Genomic DNA, 24,747 nt, shown 5'->3' with positions numbered 1-24,747 from the left:
TATTAATTGTAATTGGATTTATGGTAGTTGCTTAAATTAGAATCTTATATATCATGTATGGGGATTGCTTAAACTAGAACTATCATCATCTCTAATTGCATTTAATAACAAGCCCTTATATTTGAAATTAAATTAATGTTACTAACCTTATCTGTTAAAATTTGGAAATCAACGGGTTGGCACTGAAATTGTCTTAACTCAAGTACTATCTAATTTTATATTCTCACTTTAAGTATTTATTTCAATTACTGCCTTAATTTATTTCCTAGTATCTGTTGTTTAAAAAACCATAAAAAAAACTTTATTGCCAATTTGTCCAAATGCGTGTGTGCTTGTGTGTGACATTCTTTTTATTTTGCCATAAATAAATGTCTCAGTGGACGACTTGGACTCATTTAGAAAATATAAATTTAAATTTGGATTACAACTGCACTCGTACACTGACGAGTATAAACCTCTCACCTAAATAAAGAAAAAAAATATAAATTTTTTATTATGTTTTGTTTTGTGTTTTAATTGCAGGGTGGGAGTGCAGCCACTTGTCACCTTGCCACAGTATTCCAGAAAGCAAACAAGCCCCTGAGGGATTACATTACCAGATTCAGACGCGAGGTAAGTAACGTCGAGGATCCCTCCGATGAAAGTATCCTGACGACGATCTCCGTCGGCCTCCGAAAAGACGGGAAGCTCTATGAGAGAATCTACAGGACCCCGGTTAAAGACTTGGGGGAATTCTATGAACGAGCTTCCAAGGAGATCCGATGGGAATATGTCTTCGGGTGAAAGAAACCCATCGGGTCGAGAGAAGAAGCTGGGGGCTCCAACCAAAATAAGAGAAGGCATAACGGGGTTGCCGGAAAGGAAGCTCGAGGGGAGCGCGCTAACAGTGAAGCCTTCAAGCGAACTCACAAGGCGGATGGAGATGAGCGACCTAATAGGTCGCAGCGCTTTGACAGCTACTATGTCATGTCCAACCCCCAAGAAAGGATCTTCGCCATGGAAAGAAACAAAGAGGAGTTCGGGAAGCCCAACCCATTGAGAACTCCCAACAAATTCTAAAATAAAGAGAAATTTTACGCATACCACAACGAGGCGGATCACAACACCTCCGAATGTTGGGCCCTAAAGGACGCCATTGAAGATCTGATAAGAACAGGTCGTTTGAAAGACTACGTGGTACGACCGACCAATCAACCAAGCCAACCACCGGCACAGCAGCCACCCCTCTTCGATGATGAGCGTTTATTGGCTGTGCGAACTATCTACACGATTCATGGTGGACCTCACCTCGCGGGATCTTCCCATAAATCCTTCGACAAGTATGTACATGATGCTAACCATGTCTTGCTGGCGAGGTCGGGCGAATAGTTGGTTCTTGCGAAGCGATCTAGGGGTGGCCCAGCTCCGGAGAACATGGTTTTCTCGGAAGAAGAGGCTAAAGAAGTTCATTGGCCGCATAACGATGCACTCGTTATACGGGCCTAAATCGAAAACTCCGAAGTGCGAAGGATAATGGTGGACACGGGCAGTTCGATAAATGTAATGTACAGAGAGTGCTTCGATCAGATGGGTTTGGGGCCAGAACAGTTGAGCTCGTCCCCAGAGCCCCTCTATGGATTCACGGGGGACGCAGTGATCCCCTCTATACAAATCGCCAGGCCACTACTTTGGCGGAGTTCCTCGTCATTGACTACCCCTCAGCATACAATGTCGTACTCGGAAGGTCGGTAATGAACGACCTGGATCTAATCACTTCGACTAGGACGCTTACAGTGAAATTCCCGACCCCCAATGGAGTAGGATGTGTACGGGGGGAACAACACCTCGCAAGATGTTGTTATAAAGACGCCCTGAAAATGGGAGCAAAAGGAAAGAAAGTGAATATCATCGCAAAAGATGGCCCCCGACTGACCAGCTAATGAGAGGCTATTCACGACCTGGATCCCCGTGAGGTCGACTACAACAAACCCACCGGTCCCATGGAAGAGCTCGAAGATATCTCAGTCAGCGAGGTGGATGAAGAAAGGCACCTCAAGCTAGGAAAGAATCTAGCCCCCGAGGTAAAATCCCAACTTACAAATTTCCTTAAAGCTAACCTTGATGTATTCGCATGGAACCACGAGGATATGGTGGGAATCGCCCCAGAAGTCATGTCGCACAGGCTCAACGTAGATTCGAGCTACAGACCCGTGCACCAGAAACGGAGGCCAATGACTCCAGAGCGTTATGCCGCTCTTAAAGAAGAAATGGACAAACTCTTAGCAGATAATTTCATCAAGGAGGCCCACTATTCGGCCTAGGTAGCCAACCTGGTCTTGGTAAAAAAGAAAAATGAGAAGTGGAGGACCCGCATCGACCTCACTGACCTGAACAAGGCCTGTCCTAAGGACAGCTTTCCTCTCCCCAGAACCGATCAACTCGTGGATGCAATAGCTGGTCACCGGCTCCTTAGTTTCATGGATGCCTATTCAGGCTACAACCAGATCCCCATGAACCCCACTGACCAAGAGCACACCTCGTTCATTACCGATCGGGGGCTTTATTGTTATAAGGTCATGCCTTTTGGATTGAAGAATGCTGGCGCGACCTACCAAAGGCTGGTCAATACGATATTCGAGACACTGATCGGAAGAACCATGGAAGTATACCTTGACGACATGCTAATAAAATCTGAGCAAGTGATGGACCGCGTTTCTAATCTAGGAGAAATGTTTGGAGTCCTCAGGAGCTACCAGATAAAGCTCAACCCGCTTAAGTGTGCCTTTGGGGTAGCCTCCAGAAAATTTCTCGGGTTCATGGTAAACAATAGTTGAAGCCAACCCGAACAAAATAAAAGCTTTGCTCGACATGAGATTGCCCATAAGGAAGAAGGAGGTACAAAGCCTCAATGGGCAGGTTGTGACTTTGAGCCGTTTCATTTCAAAAGCGACTGAAAAGTGCGCCCCGTTCTTCGAGCTTCTAAAAAGGGAGAAAGACTTCAAATGGAGAAAAGAATGCGAGTTCGCATTCCAGCAACTGAAGGAGTACATGGGACGGGCCCCAGTACTCGCCAACCCTAAGGAAGTTGAGAAGTTGACCTTGTACTTGGGAGTATCCCAACAGGCTCTCAGTGCGGCCCTCGTCCGGGGGGAAGAGGGGGTGCAGCACCCCATTTATTACGTCTCCAAAAGCTTGATTGATGCAGAAACAAGGTACGCACCAATCAAAAAATTGGCTTATTGTCTAATAATGGCATCAAGAAAGCTGCGACCTTATTTTCAAGCTCATGAGATCGAAGTCATGACCAAATACCCGCTGAAGCAAATCTTACAAAAGCCAGATACCTCGGGTCGCTTACTAAAATGGTCTATCGAACTTGCTCAATTCGACATAAAATACAAACCAAGGACGGCAATAAAGGGTTAAGCGTTGGCAGACTTCATTGCCGAATTCACTGGGTCGATTGACGAGGAAACGGAGAACTTGAAAGGATCGTCTTGGGAACTATACGCCGATGGGTCATCAAGTGAACAAGGAGCGGGAGTAGGGGTTATGCAAATAAGCCCCAAAGGTCACAAAATCTTCTACGCCCTGAGGTTCTGTTTTTCGGCCACCAATAATGAATCCGAGTATGAAGCCTTATTAGCAGGACTCCGCCTGGCAAAGGAAATACGAGCTGAATCCTTGGAGATCTTCAGTGACTTCCAGTTGGTTGTCAACCAAGTATGGGGAGAATACTAGGCCAGAGATACAAAAATGCTTGCATACTTACAAAAGGTATGCGAGCTCCTAGCCACTTTTGAAAAATATGAAATACACTAAATCCCCCGCTCCCAAAACTCCCATGCGGATGCGTTAGCTCGCCTAGCAACTGCCAGGGATGCAAAATTCTTGGGAGATATACCTGTTGATTTTTTGGCCACCCCGAGCACAGAACAACAAGCTGAAATGTTGGTGATCACGGCGCCCCAAAACTCATGGATGATTCCCATTCTGGAGTACCTGCAAGACGAGAAACTGCCGGAAGACAAGTTGGAAGCACGTCGTCTGCGAGCTCAAACGGCTTGATATTGCATCTATGATGATAGATTGTACAGGAGGGGGTTCTCAGCACCGCTCCTGAGGTGCATTGACGGCATCGACTGCCAGACCGTACTCGAAGAAATCCATGCTGGTCAATGCAGTAATCATGCAGGGGCACTCTCATTGGCGCAAAAGGCCCTCCGGCAAGGGTTTTATTGGCCCACCGTAAAGTAAGATGCCATAGAAATGGTCAAGAAATGCGAAAAGTGCCAAATGTTCGCCAAGGTTCCGTGAGCTCCGCCAGCTTACCTGCAACAGATGAGCAGCCCATGGCCCTTTGTCATTTGGGGCATGGATCTAATCGGGCCACTCCCAACAGCTCACGGAGGGTGCAAGCATGCCATAGTGGCGGTTGACTACTTCACCAAATGGGTAGAGGCCAAAGAGCTCGCGCAGATCACCAGTGCGAAGGCGCAAGCGTTCACATGGGATAACATAATTTGCAGGTTCGGAGTGCCGCAGCAAATAATAAATGAAAACGGAACCCAATTCACCAGCGAGCAATTCATCCAATTATGCGAATCAATGGGGATTCGAAAAAGTTTCACCGCCGTTGATCACCCCCAGGCCAATGGGCAGGTTGAAGCTTCCAACAAAATAATCAAGCAGACCCTGAAAACAAAGCTTGAGGCTAGAAAGGGGGCCTGTGTGGATGAACTGGAAACAGTACTCTGGGCCTACCGAACAACAGCTCGAAGCAGCACTGGAGAAACCCCATTCTCAATGGCGTATGGATCGGAGGCTATGATCCCCGTTGAGAATGAAGTGGCCAGCCACCGAAGGGCCACCTTCAGCTCAGATCAAAATGACTAGCTACTAGCAGGAAATCTGGACCTGCTTGAGGAATTGAGAGATATAGCTCGGGTAAGGATCATCATCTATCAACAAAGGGTGGCACGATATTACAACAGGAAGGTTCGGATCCGACGTTACAACATCGGAGACCTGGTACTACGTCTGGTACTCCCAGGAGCTCGGGCGACAAGTGACGGCACCCTAGGCCCTAAGTGGGAAGGTCCATTTATCATTAAGGAAAATCTGAGCAACGAAGCATACCATCTGGCAAACATGGACGGTTTCCCTCTCCCACGAGCCTGGAACGCGGAACACCTTTGTCCTTACTACAAATAAATGTAATTGTTCTTGCCTATGCTTCATCTTTTCATTATGAGTAACCTTCATGATTCTGATTAGAATTTATGAACTTTCATTGCACTTTATTCTTATTGGTATTTGATTGGATACCCCTGGAACGAGGGGTTGAGAAACCATGGTTTGCGAGCTGGGGCTTAAGTAACCTAGCCACTGTGTTACGGTTTACGGCTTAACTGAGCATTTGCCTCGGTCCCTCCCTCAGGTCATGGTTTGTGAGCTTAGAACCATTCATCTTGACTTAATGTCATGGTTTGGAACCTACTGAGCAATCACTTCCACAAGCAACGACGAGCTTGGGTTCATTAGCCGAGGTTCTTTTATCTTGGCTTAAGCCATGGTCTGTGACCTACGTGGGTGTTCCCTCTCGGTTCAATTAAAATTTGTAGAAGCCACTGTGTGTTAGCTGAGGCCGTAATGCGACCTACCTGGACACATATCTCGGCCATGCAAGTCAACGAAATAACAAGCCATGACATGTTAACTGGGGTCGCTCTGTGACTCGCCTGAACATATAACTTGGTGGTACAAATTGAGTTTTCACTACCTAAGTGTTCACTCCCAATTTATTAAAACTTATCGAAAGCCTCAATATGCTAATCGAGGCCACGACACAATCTCATATCCTATCAAATCTTGCATATTCAACCATGTCAGCTGAGGTCCGTCTTAATTTGGCTAAATAAGACTAATCGCGACCTACCAGACACGCGTCCTGACCGTCTACCATGAGCTGCTCAGCCACTATATGTTAGCCGAGATCGTAAGGCAATCTGCCTTTACATACACCTCGGTAAGGTTCTCGTTATTTTGTCAAGACATGCTAGATGGGGGTTGCCTGGAAATTGCCTAAACATAAGTATTCGTGTTGATTATTGCGACTATCATCAACGAGTTAGTTCGAGCATGTTAGTCTACGAGCTGGGAAAACTTTGGATCTATCTAGACCTATGTTTGGACGATTCGTTCTCAAATTATAGTCTTGAAGGCTTCTTTCGAGTCAATCTTTCAAGCTAAAGGTACACAAAAAATTTACTGAAGTAGTTTTCAAGTTATATCATAAAGATTGGTTATTATGCCAGGACTTCGTTAGAACTTAAGTATGATTGGCCTGAGTTCATAAAGAAATTTGGGGTGAGATGCACAAGTTCAGCAAATGTTCCTTTTCATTAAATTTAGCTCGTATCACAAAAAAAAAATACATAGGGGAGTCCTAGCTAGGGGGTGCGGTCACAGGCTGGGCCTCAGCAAACAGAGGGATATCAACAGACTGGGTCGGCTGAGGATCGGCAGCTCTAGACTGCTCGATCTCAGCAGCCGGCGCCACAACCTCCGATGAATCAAGCGGGGTGGTGGGCTCGGCGTCCCCAACAGCTTCAGTCGCGTATCTCTTCACCTCTTCGACGGCCTGCGCACCGAAGAAGGAAAAATCCATCTCAGGATGATTCAGCCAGAAAGTGTACAGGAACCCCGAATAGGTGTTAGACTTGGCCTCTTTACGGGCTAAGTCCATCCGAACCCCCACCTCCGCCCTAATGTCATCGATGGTCTTTTTTGCGATCTCCTCTCACCGGACTGCTCGTTCATTAGCCTACTTCCGCTCCGCCTTAGCGGTTTTCAGCTTAGCCTGAACTTCCTACAAATGCTCCTTGGCTTTATTTAGCTCGTCAACGAGCTTCGAGTTGGCTGACTCCCACTTGCTCTTTGATCGATGGAGCTCCTAGTCAAGGTCTTTATTTTTCCGCGTCGCCTCCTTCAGGCGCCTCTCCGAGCCTTCAGCCTCCTTCCGGACGGAAAAAAGCTCGGCCTCTAAAGCCTTCTTCTCACCCTCAAGCTTCGCGAGGTCAGCCTGGAAGGTCGTATTCATCGCATCCAGCTGTGCGTCGAAGTCCAGGTGCTGCTGTTTGAGCTTCATGGAGGCGAGAGAAAGCTGTAGAGAAAGGGAGTTAAGCTCAAGAAAGATGGCGGCCGTGAAATCGAGGTACAAAGAAAGTAACTTACCACCAAGCTATAACGAGCGATATACTCGTAGAGGGCAGCCCCCTTTACCCTCGAGTCGTCTAAGGGCTTCGCAGCTGCTTCCAGGAGGGTGGGTATGGAATCCAGAAGAGGGCCGACGAAGATCCCACCTGGCAAGTCCTCCAAGGCCGGCTCCCCTTCAAGAACCCTTACCTTTTTCCTTCTGTCGTCCTCCTGCTACGAAGGCTGGTCGGATCTCCTTTTCGAACCTGCAGCTGGGACCCTTTGAACTTCCCTCACGACCTCTTTTCCACGACTTCTGCTTGGGTCGCGATCTTGAGAAGCAGAGGCTCGTTGCCCCGATTATTGCGAGGGGCACTGCTGTTGCACCGGCGGAAGGAGGAGGCGTTGCTTCGGCGGCCCCTGGCCTTGCTGTTGAGGCTAGGGTTGTTGTGAATGCTGTTGCTGTCGAGGCTACGACGGTGGCTGCGACTGCTCTGACCTCGCCCCCTGCGAACTCGAGCTCGGGGTCGCGGAGGGAGTGGCCCCTAGTCTAGCCCTAGACCTCTTCGGCTGGACGAGCTCAAGATCCACCATACCTCCGGCTTGGCTGCTGGGCTCCTGAAAAGCTGACGGGAGGACTCTCGCACCGAGGACCCTGACGCGGTCTCCTTTGATGACCTCAGTATCGAGTGGAGAGGCGAGATGATGATTCCTGAGCAGTTGGTCAGTTATCTCGAAGCTCTCCGTATCCAAGCCCGCGGCGACGAGCCTGTACAGAACCTCAACGTCTTCCGCTGATAGCAACAGTTTTTCGCCTCCGAGGTCTGCATGACAAAAATAAAAGTCAGAAATATTTGAAGAAGCGAAGCGATCTATGTCAACTAAGCACACCCTTACCTGGAGTGAGTACGAAGCTGAAATTGTTGAGCAACGAAAACGAAGGACAAGAAACAAAGAACCAACTGGACTTATAGTCGCCCACGTTGGATTTCCCCTTCGCCCTACCTTGGGGAAGGATGGTTTTATACTGCGAAGGGCGAGCCGCCAAGTAATACAGCCCGTCCTTGGCATTCTTAAAGGAAAAAAGAAATCTAACTATCTTCGGTGATGGAGGGGGAAGACTGTTCCTGAGAAACAAAATGGTTAGCGAGGTTAGTTGGGCATACAAGTTCGGTGTCAATTGGAAGGGGGCGAGTTTAACATCGTTTAAAAGGACAATAAGGTATGGAGCTACGGGGAACATAAGGCCAGACTCAAGATGCTGGGGGCTAATGGCTACGAAATTGGATGGAGGGTAGGCCGTGTGGGAGCTCGGAGCAGGGACATATACAAGGCAGTTTTTGGGGAGGCGAAACTCCCGAATGCAAGACGCCACGTCATGGTACTTGGCCTTAGATGGAAGTCTTTTGAAGACCTTGCGTCCCGAACTCCCCTCAGCGACCTGATTTTGATCCTCCAAGTCGGTTTCAAAAGAAGTCACTGTAACGATCTCCTGAGATTACGAGATCGCACCATCGAAGTTTTGGCCCTCCACCACGAAACAGTCTTCGGAGTTCGAGGTATCGTTTTCTCCTATGATATGATTGCAGCGCTTTTGACCTAAATTCTCGCGGATGTGGTCGGACATCTACAAAGAAAGAGAAAGAACAGTCAGGTGGCAAATCGCGAACCAGACCTCAAGAATCTAGAAAAACCCTAAAAACATCCCCTAAATCTTTCAGGCCGAGCGCTTTGCAAAGGGGTGCTGCCTAAGGCGAAGGGGCTGCGACCGCGAGCCCAATATCTCATAAGAAACTAATCCTAAGGTCATTGCGCCCGAAGGCGCGGTAGATGCCAAACCAACCAAATCGTGTCGTCTCCCCAGAAAACGGAAACGACACCGACGAAGTTGGCAAAACCAGACAAACCACCGACGACCAATCGACAACGGACAACCTCACAAGAAGAAGAAGAAAAGAGAGAAGACAGTCACATCAAACTTACCAAACACTAAATCCTGTCGTGTATACGGAGACTCGTATTGAGCACCGAGATCAGACGGTCGGTGTTTGAGAGAACAACAGTAATGGAAAGCTCGAGAGAAGAAGGCAAAAAGCTTAAAGAGGTTTCAAAAATAGCGTGAAAGAGGGAAAGGGGGTACACCCCCTACTATTTATACCAATGGAACAATCGATCCCAGCCATTAGATCAACGAGCGACTTATCACATGCTCCACATCTAGCGGCCGCACGGCAGCTTGTGGGTCCCACGGGCATAATCATGCGCAGAAATGGGGGAAAGTGCGCATTAAATGCTTTGCCGACAAGACGTGCTGCGTGGAACGACAAAATTTAAAGCAATTGGGCAGGAGCCGGAAGGTTAACAGTTGGCACGCGTCAGCCCCCAGTGCGAAGATCGCACCGCGAGCTGGGGGGCTTATGTTATACGCTATTCCAGCATCACCCCTTTATGGGCCAGGCTCAGTCCAATGGGCCGGCTCAATCACCCAGAGCTCGGAAGATCCCAACGACCTCGTCAAATGAAATCCGTACACCACCGAAGCCCAAAGCCTGTAAAGCAAGCACCTTACGAGCTCCTGATAAAACCCCTGGCGATCTCTCAACGATCGACTAACGGGTTCGCTATAAAACCCTCAGTTCGCTGTACCACCTAGGTCGCTGGCCTAAAACCATCAGCTCACATAAGTGGTAAAGCTACTGAGAAGTTAGAGGTAGGGACTATTCACTTTACCTATAGCAGCCCATACCCCTCGTAATGATGATCCCACTCCCGGTTTTGTGTAGACAATAAGGGTTGTTTGTCCCCTATTATACACTCATTATATTTCTTTATGTTATCTAAATTGTAAAAGCCCCTCAGTATAAATAAGAATAATAGATATCATGAGAGGTAGGGAGAGAGACAAGGAGAATAATCAGATACCGCCATTCTGAGAGAATAATCAGAGTGCGATTGTGGAGTAGGCATCGTTCTGGCCGAACCACGTAAAAATTTCAGTGTTGACTCACGTTTGGAATTTGGGGTTCTTTTCTTCTTCTTGGTATTTTGGATTTACTCATCGCGGCCCAAAACGAATCACGGTCGACTGAAATTGAACGTCGACACATTAGAACCGCCAAGCCAAAGATGTTAATATATCTAAAAATAAATTAGATTTAACGACTACATTTTTGTAGATTTAGTTTTTAATTTTCAGCCAGATCTAAACAAAAAAAACACACACTGCTCGTCGCCGTCGGCCACCACAACCAACATATTCTAGCAATCCAAGACCACTACTCGACTCCCTTACCCCCTTCATCTAACATACCCAAAAATCAATAAGATCCAACGGTCAAAACTCCGTAGATCTAAACTTAAAATTTTGGTCAAACCGAATAGCGCATATATACATAAACATCTCACGAATTTATACTAAAAGTAAAGCTAATAAATTTAAAAAGCTTATCTTGTTGTACATCGGGATTGATTTTACGGTGATAATGTGATTGGATTCAAGATCCAGCAATCAGATTTTGCAAAATAGGTGATTTACAGAGCTTTCATAGAAGAGATAGAGAATGAGGAAAATAAATAAGACAGATGAAGAAGAAAAAGAAGACATGTAGATGAGTGAAATTCAAAGACACGTGGACAAGTGAAATCTGGAGACATGGTGGAGAGAAAGACGAAGATGCTCTCCAATTGTTAAAGAATATACAACTCACATCCCAGCTACTAATTATTAATTGTGATAAGAATTTAAAATTAATTTTTTTATAAAGTAATATTAAATCAATTGAATTAAATTAAATTGAGTTTGGATTTAAAAAAAAAAGATAAAAAAATAGCGTTTTAGATTTAATGGCAAATGATTTGCAAGAGAGACGCACACAAGTATTTATATAAATGTAGAATGATTATTGATATAATCTTGAAAATTAAAAATTGATTAAATGGCCCACAATGTCATGTCAGAGACTTTAGATTCCATTGGTGCTATTCGAAGGCTATGAGCATGGGTGGGCTAAGGGAGAGAGAGGGAGGGACACGGGTCCCAAAAATTAAAAAAAAAAAAATTGGGCATGGGTGGGGTGGGGTTATACTGATATTCAGGAAAAAAATTTAAAAAAATTAAATTATATATATAATAACATTTTTTAAAAAAAAAAGCAGGGTTGTCCACCATTGGCTGGGCGTAGCTCCGCCCCTGCCTGCAGGGAACTCTTGCAGTTATCGAGTATGTCGATTCCGAGCTCAGAGTCACCGGCTTAGGACCTCCCAGGGCTGTTCCTTGTGGACCTTCAATGCTCTTCAAAGAGTATCTGGTCGAATCCGAGGGGGAAATCTTGCTGGTGTTCTTGATCTCAAGGAAATCGATTAACGTGGTAGACAGCGTGGAGTGGAGGTTCATGGGCTTGACTTGGCTAGGCTCTCGTGGGTGAAGATGGAGGGACTTGGGGACAGAACATTGTTTCTGGGGACTAATTGTTGCATGTCAGTGAGTGCTACCAAGGTGGGATGTAGGAGAAATTGTTTTATTTTTTACTCGCTACTAGGCGGAGTCAAGTAAAGTTCAGTGGGGGCAATTAAATTGTTTTATTTTACTCATGGGCGGAGGCCGTTCCCACTGGGCCAGATTTTTTTTAAATTTTATTTTTTTATAATAATTTATTATTAAAAATAAAAATATATATATTATATTTTACTATTAGAAATAAAAAAAAAAGTGAATATTGAAGAAAATAAGTATATAATGACCCGTAATAACCATCACAATATTTTTTATAATTTGTTCATAATTTTAATTTTTTACAATGATGATGCAAATACAAGTAAGTATTGAAAAAAAATTTGAAGTAAAGAAAGTAAGTATGGAAGAAATTTATATTAAAAAAAATAAACAAATTAACAAAATAAGTATTAAGTAAATTGATGTTGCACAACTTCTTATAGATTCCGGATTAAAAACTACAATAATGAATTATAATATTAACTTTTGAGATTAAATTAGAAGAGCCTACTTGCAATGAAGTATGTGTAAGTCTTGAAATCAAGACAATTCATTTCAATTTGATTCAATGAATTTATTGATTGATTGGAATATAATATAAACAAAGATGTCATATTTTGTTTATATTGTTATCTTTTTAAAATAAATAATGGAAAATAAGGAGATGGTGATTCTTTTGTTAAGGAAGGGTTGGTTCAGTAATTTAAAAAAAAAAAATGGACTTTAAGTTTATCTTGGAGATGGTAATAATGTACGCAATTAAATTTGAAACAATTGCGAAATCTTAATGAATCAAGATTGAAATAGTTTTCTGTGTGATTATTGAATTTGTCTAAATGTATTAATTGATTGTATTCAATTTCTTCTACGACAAAACTAGCCTTTCGTACTCATGACGAGTTTAAAAATTTAAATAAATAAGGTAATTTTCTTAAATAATTATAATTTCTAGTATGAAAAGATATGAGAAATAATTGTAAATTTTTTTTATTTTAATATTATTATTATTATCTTATTTTTAAAATTATATTTTTATATTTAAATTCATCCCCCACTCAATCAAAATCTTTGGCTCTGCCTCTCTGTCAAGCAATTGATGGTTGGTGGGTATATGACATGGGGAAGGATGGCATCTAACCAGCTGGCTGCTGGACCAACACAGATTCTGCAACAATATCTCTTGGTTGGGATGGACCAATATCAGGGCAATAAATGTTCATGTAAGAGTACCATGAGTATGATATCTAGTAACATTTGTGTTTGGTGATATCTGTTGTATGAATTTAAAAGGTAACGTGCCCTTTGATTTATATATTGGAGGAATGGATGTATAGTTTCATATGCTTACATTCTTAATTAAACAGAAATTAATTTTAGATTTGCTGAATATGGTTCTCCTTTGCTTCTATCAGATAAGTGGAAATGGGAATCATAACAAACGGAGAAAGAGTGGTGAAGCCAGAAGTTAAGGTTTACTACCAAGTTACTGGACTGTATAAAGAAAGGGAAAAAACCAACAAATGCAACCTCTCAATTCAAGTTATACAAACTGTTGGGGTCGAGACAAAATTCGGCCACTGCTCAAAACAGAACCCAGAAATAGAGCCAAGACATACACAGAGTATTCGATAAATTTAAAACATGCATATAAACAGAATAGCAAAATAAAACATAAACGAACATAAATAAGTTTTATCGTGGTTCATCCGTTAATAAGGGTTATGGTCACGTTAAGTTCTGACAAAGAGAGTTCACTATACTATTGGAAAGAGATGATTACAGACACAATATACAAATCTCACTCTCATATACTCACTGTACAAATAAACAACTCTTAGATCAAAACTGCCCCATAACAAAAAAATTATAGATTAAAGGCAAAACCCTAAAGAGAAAACATTCATATCAAACCTATAAAGAGAGAAAAATATTTACAGAGAATGAACACAAACCCTAAAAGAGGCAATACAAATCAGAGGCTGTCCATATCTAATCTCGAGGCACTATAAGAGATAAATAGAGAAAAATAGCGGTGGGAATGCAATCGTATAAAGTAGCATCGACGATCGGAATGGAAGCAGGCTAAACGACAAAGAAAGAGAAGGCACGCCTTGATAAAACGACAGGGGGGAGGGTTGCCGTTTTGGCCGTCCAACTCATGGGCCCAAAACGACAACGTTTTAGACAGCCAATGAGAGTTGCCAAATGACCATCCTGCCCCCTGTAAAACAATGCCGTTGAAGCTTCATATAATTCCAACACAAACACAAGCAACAACAACAGAACAGCCACGTCTCCTCTCTGTCTGAGCATTGCTTTACTCATCTTCGAGACACCCACCACAAGCACTAGTCCAACCACCACCTTCCAATTCTTTTCTAGACCTTGTTAGCTTAAACTAAATGCCATATTATACAGATATACAGAGAATACCATGTAGCAGATACTTCTTGTGAATTACCGGATGCTATTGGAATCATCTTATTTAATTTTGTATGGAGAAGATGCTGCTTAAGGTTTATTTTATCTTTAAATCATAAAAGTAAATTAGTCTCTAATCTGTGTTTGAATTGTGGAAGTAAAGTAATTTTCAACTTTTTAATCTTTGTAGAGGGATTCATTGCAGATCTAGGGGGGAGAAAATAGAGAGAATCTCGTTTAAAATAATTCTGAAATACGTTAAATCACACACGAGATTAACATTAGAAGATTGAGAAATGAGAAGAATCAAGGCCTATATAAACTGCATTTATATTAATATAACACAATATAATATATTAATATATAAGTGCCACCATAATTGTTAAATTAAAGTGTGCAAGTAGCATTTCCTTTCCTCAAATTCGTCCTGGACATGCCAAATTGACAATTATAGGCACCAGAGGAGATACACATCACAGTCCACACAACTTTTACCCCTTTCACATCAGAAACCTCTTTTCAGTTGACACAACAAAACACGGAGATATGAGAAAGGGCGATTGAATGAGTCCTTTATATATATTCATGGATTCTGAATCTAAGTTAGAAAAGAACATACTTCATCAAAGCTGTCCACGTTTGAGATTTACATTCTATTCTGGCAATCATACTTTTTTTTATACCAGACTTGCGAGAGAAGATGTTATCAAAATAACAGTTCCCTTTTGAAACAACATACACATAATCATACATATAAGGAAGTCACTGGTTGTATAAAGAAGGAACAAGACCAACACATATGAGAGCTATATTCGAGTCTTCCAAACACCAAGCAACAAAAACAGAACAACCCCCACTCCTCCCTATCTGATCACTGATCATTGCTCTACTAGTCAACCACCGTCCCCACCAATCCACCACCACCTTCCAATTCCATTCTAGACCTTATTATCTAAAACAAAAATGCAATGTTAGTTTTTGAAACAACATACATATAATCATACAATATACATTATATATGTAGCAGATACATTTTAGGTGGCATACGGATATAGTTAGAATCAACATGCTGTTGAATACAAACGTGATGCAGATGCAGAAGAAGAGGTGACCTTTGAAGAATCAGTGTTGTGACTATAGCTTGAAGACTGGACTTGGCTGCCGTCAGAAAAGTTGGTGCCATCGGTAGAAGAAACCAGAGATGTCAAGGGATTTAGTGGGGGAGCAAAATATGTTGCCACTGGCATTATTGCCGGAAGGATGTGCAACGGGGCATCACAATTAAGCACTTGAATTGCTTGTCTAATAGGAGGCCGGAGATTGTGATCAGGGTGCGCGCACCAGAGCCCAACAATCATTAATCTTTCCATTTCTTGCTGGTCAAAATCTGTGCCAATCTTTTGATCCACTGCCTCTAGCAGTCGTCCTGTACCATAGAGGTCCCAAACCCACTGAACCAGTATCATCTGGCTTTCTGGGACCTTATTGTCAATGGCTTTTCTTCCACAAGCTATCTCCAGCGCTACAATTCCGAAGCTATAGACATCAGATTCCTTGCTAGCTTTGCCTGTAACTACATATTCCGGCGCCATATAACCCCTTGTGCCTGCCAAAACAATTGTGGTTTGTGATCCTTTATCATGGTCAACAAGCCTAGCTAATCCAAAATCACCAAGTTTGGCATTGAAATTGGAATCCAATATAACATTGCTTGACTTAACATCCCTATGGACCACACACTGTTCCCATTCTTCGTGGAGGTAGAGCAGTGCTGAGGCCAGGCCTTGAGCAATTTTATACCTTATTGGCCATGTCAACAAGGTTTTCTGTTTGAAGAGGTGGGAATCCAAGCTGCCATTTTCCAGGAACTCGTATACAAGCAGCAGTTGTTTTTTCTCATGGCACCAACCAACGAGCTGCACCAGGTTTCTATGCCTCAACCGGCTAATGATCTTCACTTCTGACGCGTACTCCCTTATTCCCTGCGTTGACCCCTTTGATACCCTCTTCACGGCAACATAGGAGTTCAATTCCCTCAAGAAACCTCGGTAAACACCTCCAAATCCTCCCTCACCAAGCTTCTGTTTCTCTGCAAAGTTACTAGTTGCCCAGGATAGTTCATTGTATGAAAACTTCTTTGGCCCAGTACCTGCCTCAAATTCATTATCCATAGATAGTTCAACTGCAAATTCGTCCTCTGCTCTAGTTTTCTTCCAGAAGACATAGCCAGCCAAGGCCAACACAAGCACCAAAGCTGGTAGGCCCACACTCAGTCCCACCACCAGTCCCTTGCTTAAGGGGCTGGAAGCTGTTTTGTTAGGAACAACCAAACTCGAGCTAAAACTCCATGATTTAACATGGTTTGTCTCAAACCTTGCCCCCGTTGAAGCTGAGAAACCGACGGCAACCCATTCTGGCAAGTAGTCCCGTAGATCAACCAAGAAATGAAGGGCTCCCTCGACCCTTGTGTTATTTACAGGATAAGTGGTGAAAACAACACTCAGATTTTTCGAACTAGAATTGTAAGTAATCCAAGCCTCATTTGTTGCTCCACCGGTAATGTTGCTAAGCCACTCTTGAGTAACATTCGAGTGGGTAGTGTTGATGTCGATGCCCACATGGGTTCTGGATGATGTCAGTGGATCTATTCCATTGAGATAGGTATCGAACTCCACAGCAACAAATGAGGTGATTGGTTTCCATGAGTGGTTGCTGATTTGATTCATAGGAAGGCCAATGGCTCCACCCGGATTGATATTATTGGGAACATCATGTATAGGTGCAAGAAAGAACGCCAGCCCATCTCCATATCTGGAGCTCCCGTTTGAGTCAATCACAAACACGAAATTGGTGCTGAAATCTGCCAAATTCCCAGAAGGCTTGTCCCAAAGATGAAGAGAGTCGGCGTGGACGGCTCTGCCGGCTCTGCGTTCACGGTATATGCCCTGCTCGTCTGGGGTGACTTGGATGATGCCTTGGTCTGAGATGTTAGCATCTCCGTAGAGTTTAATTATATTTGAACTGATGACAAGCTGAGGCCCAATGCTGCTGCTGCTGCTAATATTACTAGTGAGATTGAATCCGAGCGCAGTTGCACAATAAGGGGCTGCAAGCAGACTGCAAACCGCGATTCTGCCCAGGACCAGGAGATGGATCGTATTAGATGGTGATGTTGGGAAGCTATTGCGGACCACCCTCCTCATATTTCTGATGATATATCTCACCAACAAAAATTTTCTTCCTTGAAATGGAAGTTGCAAGGAAAGCGTATGTATGACATATATTATTGGAGCATAATACATCACATCTGGATAAAGGGAAAGTGTTCATTATTGAAGAACGATAATTTCCATTTTTTCGTTATTTACATTTCTATTTTGCCAAGCTGTACAGAGGGACAATAATGTATTTTTCCTTTATAGGTTGTTAGAAAATTCTTTTTGTATTTATATATGGATGACTGAGTGTACAGTGTTGAATAGATTAGATCTGAGAATTTTTTTCTCTCCATTTTCTGGGTGTTTTCTTCTCTACATCCCTCTGTTGTTCATTTTGTTACATATATGCATGTAAATAGCTAACAAAGCAGCTCGCTAGTAGCGGATCGCTGGTCAAGACTAAGAGTCCAAGGGATTGCTAGTTATAGCATAGAGAGTCTTTAAGCTAGTTATAACATTTTAGTTAGATAGTGTTTAAATTAATAATATGTTTGGATAAATATATTTTTAATCTATCAGTTAATATTTATATGTTTGATTTGAAAGAACTAATAAGTTATTATAATTTGATAAAAAGATAAAAATAGACATGTTGAATAATGTAAAATTTTATCATTAAATGTTGATAAATTATATATAATTATTAAAAATATATTAATATAATATTATTTTATGTATTATATATATTTATAACTGTTATATATATATATACATATATATATATAAGCACCAAAGCTGTGGACTATTAACTTTTCTCAAACGTTATTATATTAGCGTTTAAGTTACATAATTTTTAAAATATTTAATATTGTCAAACACTTAACAAAAAAATATTAAATAACTTATAAACCGCGCTCGTGGACTTGATGTTCTGTGGGTGAACTGGGTATGGGACCTACTTGGAGTTAAGCTTATTTTAAGTCCAAGTTGAGCAATCACAAATTAAATAAATATTTGGGTAACTTTGGCATGCAAGACAAGGGGGAATATATAATTTTGGTAAGAATTTTATTTTATTATACAAGTGGATGTTTTGTTTTTATGTATTACTTAAAAAATTATAACTTAGAATGCTTAAGGGTGTTTGGCTTTACCTTTTTTTTTTTATAATTTTTAAATTATTTAGTTTTTAAGTTATATAAAACTTAAAAGTTAGATAATATTTAAACTGATAATGTGTTTGGATAAATATAATTTTTAAATTATTAATTAATAATTATGTATTTAGTTTGAAATAACTGATAAATTATCAAAATTTATTATACAGTGTTGTTTGAGAATCTTGATATACAGAGACAGAAACACATAAAGAAACCAGTCTTGTGGGTGGTCTGTTTCCACTCAAGACGTTGCATTGTTCACAAAGAAACAGTGCCAGGTTAATTGAGTGAGTGAAAGGCGCAAGTTCTCAACTCAACCCACAAAGCTAATAATGAGTGGATAATGATCAGAAGAACTGGTCTTGATTGATGATGAAAAATGGGCCTAATTTATTTGTGTTGAAAAGTGGGGAAGTTATGGTCAAGCGTGACATTGTAAACCAAGTGAAAGAGAGATTAATCTATCTGGAATCAGGAATTAAGGGTGTATATGTTTATTTTTTAAACTCTTAATCCACTGCTATATATCAATAGGAAAATTCACACCGCAGCCTAAGTGAAAGAGAGATTGACAATGATAAATGAACCCAATTATTCACAGAGACAGACAGTGAGAGAGATTGATAATTCTTACCAAAAAGGAAAAAGAAAGAGAGATTGATAATGACAGAGGCTCACTGATGATGAAGAGATACTAATTGTCTAGGTTACACGAAAATAAAAATACCAAAATAATATTATTTCAGTGTTTTTGTGCAGCCCAGAACCCCAACTAACTCAATTCCCTCCTTGGTTCAATGCGATCCCCAATTACCCAAAACAACCCAATTACTGCTTTTGTAGGTTGAACTCCAATAGGAATAATATTGAAACAATACGAATTCAAAACATCCATTCTCCTAATTGAAGCCCCAGTTGCAGCTTGGGTTGCGGGCATGATCCGGGCAGGGCCAGATAGACAAACTTCAACCAATTGCATAAATTGGAAACCCACCTAGCAAATTGAAGCAAAATAATTCAAACTCTTATAGAATGAGACCTTTGATTTCTGTACCATGAACTCAAAAAGGTTACTCAGCAGAGAAAGGCTAAAATGGGCTTAAAGGCCCAATAACAGTGTAATGCAAATATAATTTGGATTTTGAAGGTTGAGCCGAAGGTGGAGCTCTTCCTTTAGAAAGAATCTAATTTTAATCATTTTAAATTCAAGACTAATTAAGTCTTAATATAAGATTTAGAAATTAACTAAACGGTTATTTTAAAATAAGCATGATCTAACCGATTAATTTACTGTCCAAATCATCCTGCTTTTACATGCAAATTAAAGTGAAGCAGATGGAGAAGCAGTTGAAGAAGATAAGGTGACCTTTGAAGAGTCATCGTTATAGCTTGAAGACTGGCCTTGGCTACTGCTCTCAGAAACATAGGCGCCAAAGGTAAAAGAGCCCGGAGACGTCGAAGTAGTAGTATTCACTACTCGCGGAGCAGAACTAAAGTATGTTGCCACTGGCATTGTTGTCGGAAGTGCGGGCAATGGAGCTTCAAAACTAAGCACCTGAATCGCTTGCTTTATGGAAGGCCGCAGATTGCGATCAGGGTGAGCGCACCACAGCCCCACAATCATTAATCTTTCAATTTCTTGCTGATCAAAAATCTGTGTCCATCTTTGGATCCACTGCTTCCAGGAGCTGTCCTGTACCATAGAGATTCCAAACCCATTCAACCAGTCTCATTTGGTCTTCTGGGACCTTATGGTCGATGGGTTTTCTCCCGTAAGCTATCTCCAATGCGACAATCCCGAAGCTATGGACATCTGATTCCTTGCTGGCATTGCCTATAAGTACACATTCTGGCGCTATATAGCCCATTGTTCCTGCCAAAATAGTGGTTTGTGAACCTTTATCGTGGTCAACGAGCCTAGCTAATCCAAAATCACCAAGTTTTGCATTGAGATTGGAATCCAACATAACATTTCTTGACTTCACATCCCTATGGACCACACACTGTTCCCATTCTTCGTGCAGGTAGAGCAGTGCTGAGGCCAGGCCTTGAGCAATTTTGTACCTTATTGCCCATGTCAACAAGGTTTTCTGTTTGAAGAGGTGGGAATCCTAGCTGCCATTTTCCATGAACTTGTTGTGAAAGAATGCCTCGGCAGCTGATAAGCTGCTGAAACAGGTTCAAATAGATAGCTTTCAAAGCTATCTCTTAGCTGGTTTGTTAGAGAAAATTTAGCAGATAAGAATTAATTTTAAAACTCCTAAAGTTTAGCCTATGTTTTTGAATTATTTGATTAGTCTTAGCTGCAGTTTGTTTTGATAATTATCTCCTATAGTTGAGGAAGTATTTGAATAGATTGTTAGATAAGGATGACTTGTGTATTTAAACGATCTTTTGAACTCAATAAGTGAGAAAATCTTCTTCCGTTCCATGCTTTTAAGTTTCAGCTGAAATTCCTCTATCTTTTCCTTCTTCTTTGCTATATGTTCTGCTATCTGTTCTTAGCTCAATTATTTACAAAACCAACAAATTGGTATCAGAGCTAATATTCTTGAGGAGCCTGTGAGATTGAAAGAGAGTTTGATACTATCAAGCTGTTTTTCATTAGTTTTTCCTGTTCAGCCTAATCATCATGCAATCCGAAGCACCATTCACTGCTATAGCACCGCCGGTGTTTCAAGGAACAAACTATCAGATTTGGGCTGTTAGGATGGAGGCTTTTCTAGATGCAAATGATCTCTGGGAGGTGGTTGAGGAAGATTACGAAGTTCCTCCATTACCGGACAATCCTACAGTTGCACAACTTAGGAATCACAAGGAGAAAAAGCAGAGGAAATCAAAGGCAAAGTCATGCCTATTCTCTGCTGTTTCCCCAGTAGTCTTCACAAGAATCATGACTCTGAAGACAACAAAAGAAATCTGGGATTTTCTCAAGAAGGAGTATGAAGGAGATGAGAAGATCAAAGGGATGCAGATGCTGAATTTAATTAGAGACTTTGAGCTGTAACGAATGAAGGAATCAGAGGCCATTCAAGAGTATTCTGATAGACTTCAAGAGATTGCAAACAAAGTGAGATTACTGGGAGGAGAATTTGCAGACACAAGGCTTGTCCAAAAGTTGCTAGTTTCAGTCCCTGAAAGGTTTGAGACAACAATTTCAGCCTTAGAAAATACAAAGGATCTGTCAAAATTAACCTTAGCAGAACTCTTGAGTGCTTTTCAAGCACAAGAGCAAAGAAGATCTATGAGGCAGGAAGGAACTATAGAGGGAGCATTGTATGTAAAGTCTCAACAAAAGCAAAGTGACAAAGGAAAGAAGCATTGGAAGAAAGAAGTTGATGCAGATAATGGGAAAGCAAGTAGCAGTGGGAAGAAAGAGTATCCTCCATGCCAACACTGTGGAAAGAAGGGTCATCCGCCATATAGATGTTGGAAACGGCCGGATGTGCAGTGCCACAAGTGTAAACAATTGGGGCATATTGCAAAGTTTTGCAAGAATAAGTCTCAACAAGTTGTAGAAGCAAAGGTAGCAGACCAACAACAAGAAGAGCAGCTGTTTGTTGCAGCAGGTTTTGCAACAAAAAGTTCGGATGAAAGTTGGTTGGTTGATAGTGCTTGTTCAAATCATATGACAAGCAACCGTGAGGTGTTCAAAGTGCTTGACAAATCTGAGTCTACTAAAGTCAAAATTGGGAATGGTGATTATATGGCAGTCAAGGGAGAAGGCACTATAGCCATAGACACTAGTGCAGGTACAAAAATGATCTCAAATGTTCTTTATGTACCTGATGTGAGCCATAATCTACTAAGTGTTGGTCAGCTACTTGAAAAAGGCTTTAAGGTTTTATTTGAAGACAAGATGTGCTTGATACTTGATGCTAAGGGGCAGAAATTATTCAGAGTAAAGATGAGAGGTAAATGCTTTCCTTTAAATCCAGTGAATGATGTGCAAGTGGCTCAAATAGCAACAATCAGCACTACTGAATTGTGGCATAAAAGGTTGGGGCACTACCATCATGAAGCTGTGTTTCAAATGAGCAAAAAGAATTTAGTGCAAGGTCTGCCACTGCTAGATAAAGAGTTGACAGTTTGTAAGGCTTGCCACTATGGGAAGCAAATAAGACTTCCATTCAAGGCAGCCTCGTGGAGAGCAAAACAGAGATTGCAACTCATCCACACTGATCTTAGTGGACCAAAACCAGAGGTATCTCTAAATGGAAGCAGGTATTACATTGTTTTCATAGATGATCTAACTAGATTTAGTTGGATTTATTTTATGAAATTCAAGTCTGAGGTAGCTGGTATTTTCTAGAGATTTAAGACATGGATAGAGAATCAAAGTGGGTGTAAAATTCAGATGCTAAGATCTGATAATGGGACTGAGTATACCTCAGACCAGTTCAATAATTTTTGTGAAGCAGCTGGCATTGAACATCAGCTCACTACACCTTATTCTCCACAACAGAATGGTGTCAGTGAGAGGAAGAATAGAACAATCATGAACATGGCTCAGTGTTTGATGCATGAGAAAGGATTACCAAAGAAATTTTGGGCTGAAGCAGCCAGCACTTCAGTGTTTTTGCTGAATAGGCTTCCTACTACGGCTGTGCAAGGGAGAACACCTTTTAAGGCCCGATATGGTTATAAACCTTTTTTGCAAAACCTAAAAGTGTTTGGATGTGTTTGTTTCTCTTATGTTCAACAGGTTAAGAAGGACAAGCTTGATAGGAGGGCTGAACTAGGCATTCTCATTGGGTACAACAATGTTTCCAAAGCATATAGGGTGTACCATCCTCAAACAAACAAAATTGAGATGACGAGAGATGTGCAATTTAAAGAGCATCAACACTGGAACTGGAATGAAGAAAAATGAAAGAATTTTACAGCACATCTATCAAGTGAACAACCATCAATGGAAGATGAAAACATTAATGATTTTCCTGTTAAAGGTACAAGAATGCTGTCAGATATTTATAACCGTTGCAATTTAACCTTGTTAGAGCCTGAAAGCTTTCATGAAGCCAAGAAAGATTCTCACTGGATGATTGCAATGGAGGAGGAGCTTAGCATGATTGAGAAAAACAACACTTGGGAGTTAGTTGACAGACCAAATGATAGGAAGATTATTGGAGTTAGATGGGTGTTTAGAACAAAGTTGAATCCTGATGGCTCAATCAACAAGCACAAGGCTAGATTGGTGGTGAAAGGCTATGCACAAGTGGCTGGAATGGACTACTTCGAAACTTATGCACCAGTGGCTCGTTTAGATACAATCAGGTTGGTGTTTTCCATTGCAGCTCAAAAAAAAATGGAAGATATTTCAGCTTGATGTCAAATCAGCCTTCTTAAATGGCTATCTAAAGGAGGAGATTTTTATTGAGCAACCGGAAGGATTTGTTGTTGAGGGACATGAGAATAAGGTGTACTTGCTTAAGAAAGCTTTATATGGATTGAAGCAGGCTCCAAGAGCCTGGAATGCAAGGATTGATGAGCATCTCCTAAGTTTGGGATTTAACAGAAGTTTGAGTAAACCTACTCTCTATACTAAGCACTCTACTACAAATTCATTGATTGTCTCACTCTATGTAGATGATCTCCTGGTAACTGGAAGCAAACTCAATGAGATAGATCAGTTCAAGTTGGAGATGATAAAGGTATTTGAGATGACCGATTTAGGAGAGATGTCTTATTTCCTTGGCATGGAAATCCAGCAATTCCAGCATGGTATCTTCATTCATCAGCTGAAATATGCTAAGGAGATCCTCAAAAAATTTCAGATGGAGAACTGCAAACCTATGAGTACACCTATGGACCAAAAGGCCAGATTATGCAAAAAAGATGGGACTGAAAGAGCTGATGAAGTCGTTTACAGGAGTCTTGTGGGCTATCTAATGTACCTTACAGCTACAAGACCTGACATTCTTCAAGCTGTAAGTATGCTTTCAAGATTTCTACATTGTGCTTCTTCAGAACACTATAAGGTTGCAAAAAGAGTGCTGAGGTATATTAAAGGAACGCTTGATTATGGTGTTCTGTTTTATAAGACAGAGGAATGCAGGCTTTATGGTTTTTCTGACAGTGATTGGGGTGGATCATTGGATGATATGAAGAGTACTTCAGGCTATTGTTTTACAATTGGCTCGGGGGTACTCTCTTGGAGCTCTAAAAAGCAAGAAATCGTGGCTCAATCCACGGCAGAAGCAGAGTTCATTGCTGCTACAGCAGTAGTGAATCAAGCATTGTGGCTAAAGAAATTGCTAACTGATTTAAACCTGGAGTAAGAAGGAAGTATAAATCTATTTGTGGACAATCAAGCAGCCATAGCTATCTTGAATAACCC

The 24,747-nt window shown here is 41.5% G+C and overlaps 2 protein-coding genes and 1 pseudogene across 2 annotated transcripts in view; all 3 read right to left on the bottom strand.

The window, feature by feature from the left end:
* LOC127809662 (L-type lectin-domain containing receptor kinase IX.1-like) overlaps positions 1 to 24,747 on the bottom strand; it is a 165,530-nt gene that overhangs the window by 135,826 nt on the left and 4,957 nt on the right. The gene's annotated exons all lie outside the window — the stretch shown is intronic.
* Positions 14,650 to 17,374, bottom strand: LOC127809660 (L-type lectin-domain containing receptor kinase IX.1-like). Its single transcript, XM_052348639.1, has 2 exons — positions 15,202 to 17,374; positions 14,650 to 15,041 (listed from the first exon to the last, which is right to left on the bottom strand). The coding sequence occupies exons 1-2, from the start codon at positions 17,290 to 17,292 to the stop codon at positions 14,979 to 14,981; spliced, it is 2,154 nt and encodes a 717-aa protein (XP_052204599.1). The 5' UTR covers positions 17,293 to 17,374; the 3' UTR covers positions 14,650 to 14,978.
* On the bottom strand, positions 19,588 to 24,168 carry LOC127809666 (L-type lectin-domain containing receptor kinase IX.1-like; annotated as a pseudogene).

Source organism: Diospyros lotus, chromosome 9, assembly GCF_014633365.1.
Source record: "Diospyros lotus cultivar Yz01 chromosome 9, ASM1463336v1, whole genome shotgun sequence".
In the NCBI taxonomy this organism is placed as follows: Eukaryota; Viridiplantae; Streptophyta; class Magnoliopsida; order Ericales; family Ebenaceae; genus Diospyros; species Diospyros lotus.
Note: the sequence above shows the minus strand (reverse complement) of the source record. Positions and strands in the feature narration are given on the sequence as shown.

Bases quoted from the DNA above. Each gene is read 5' to 3' on its own strand.
- LOC127809660 (XM_052348639.1), bottom strand. From the start codon at position 17,292: ATGAGGAGGGTGGTCCGCAATAGCTTCCCAACATCACCATCTAATACG. The intron at 15,042-15,201 runs GTCACCTCTTCT...TTTTTGTTTTAG, and splicing joins ACAACACTGATTCTTCAAAG to ATAATAAGGTCTAGAATGGA.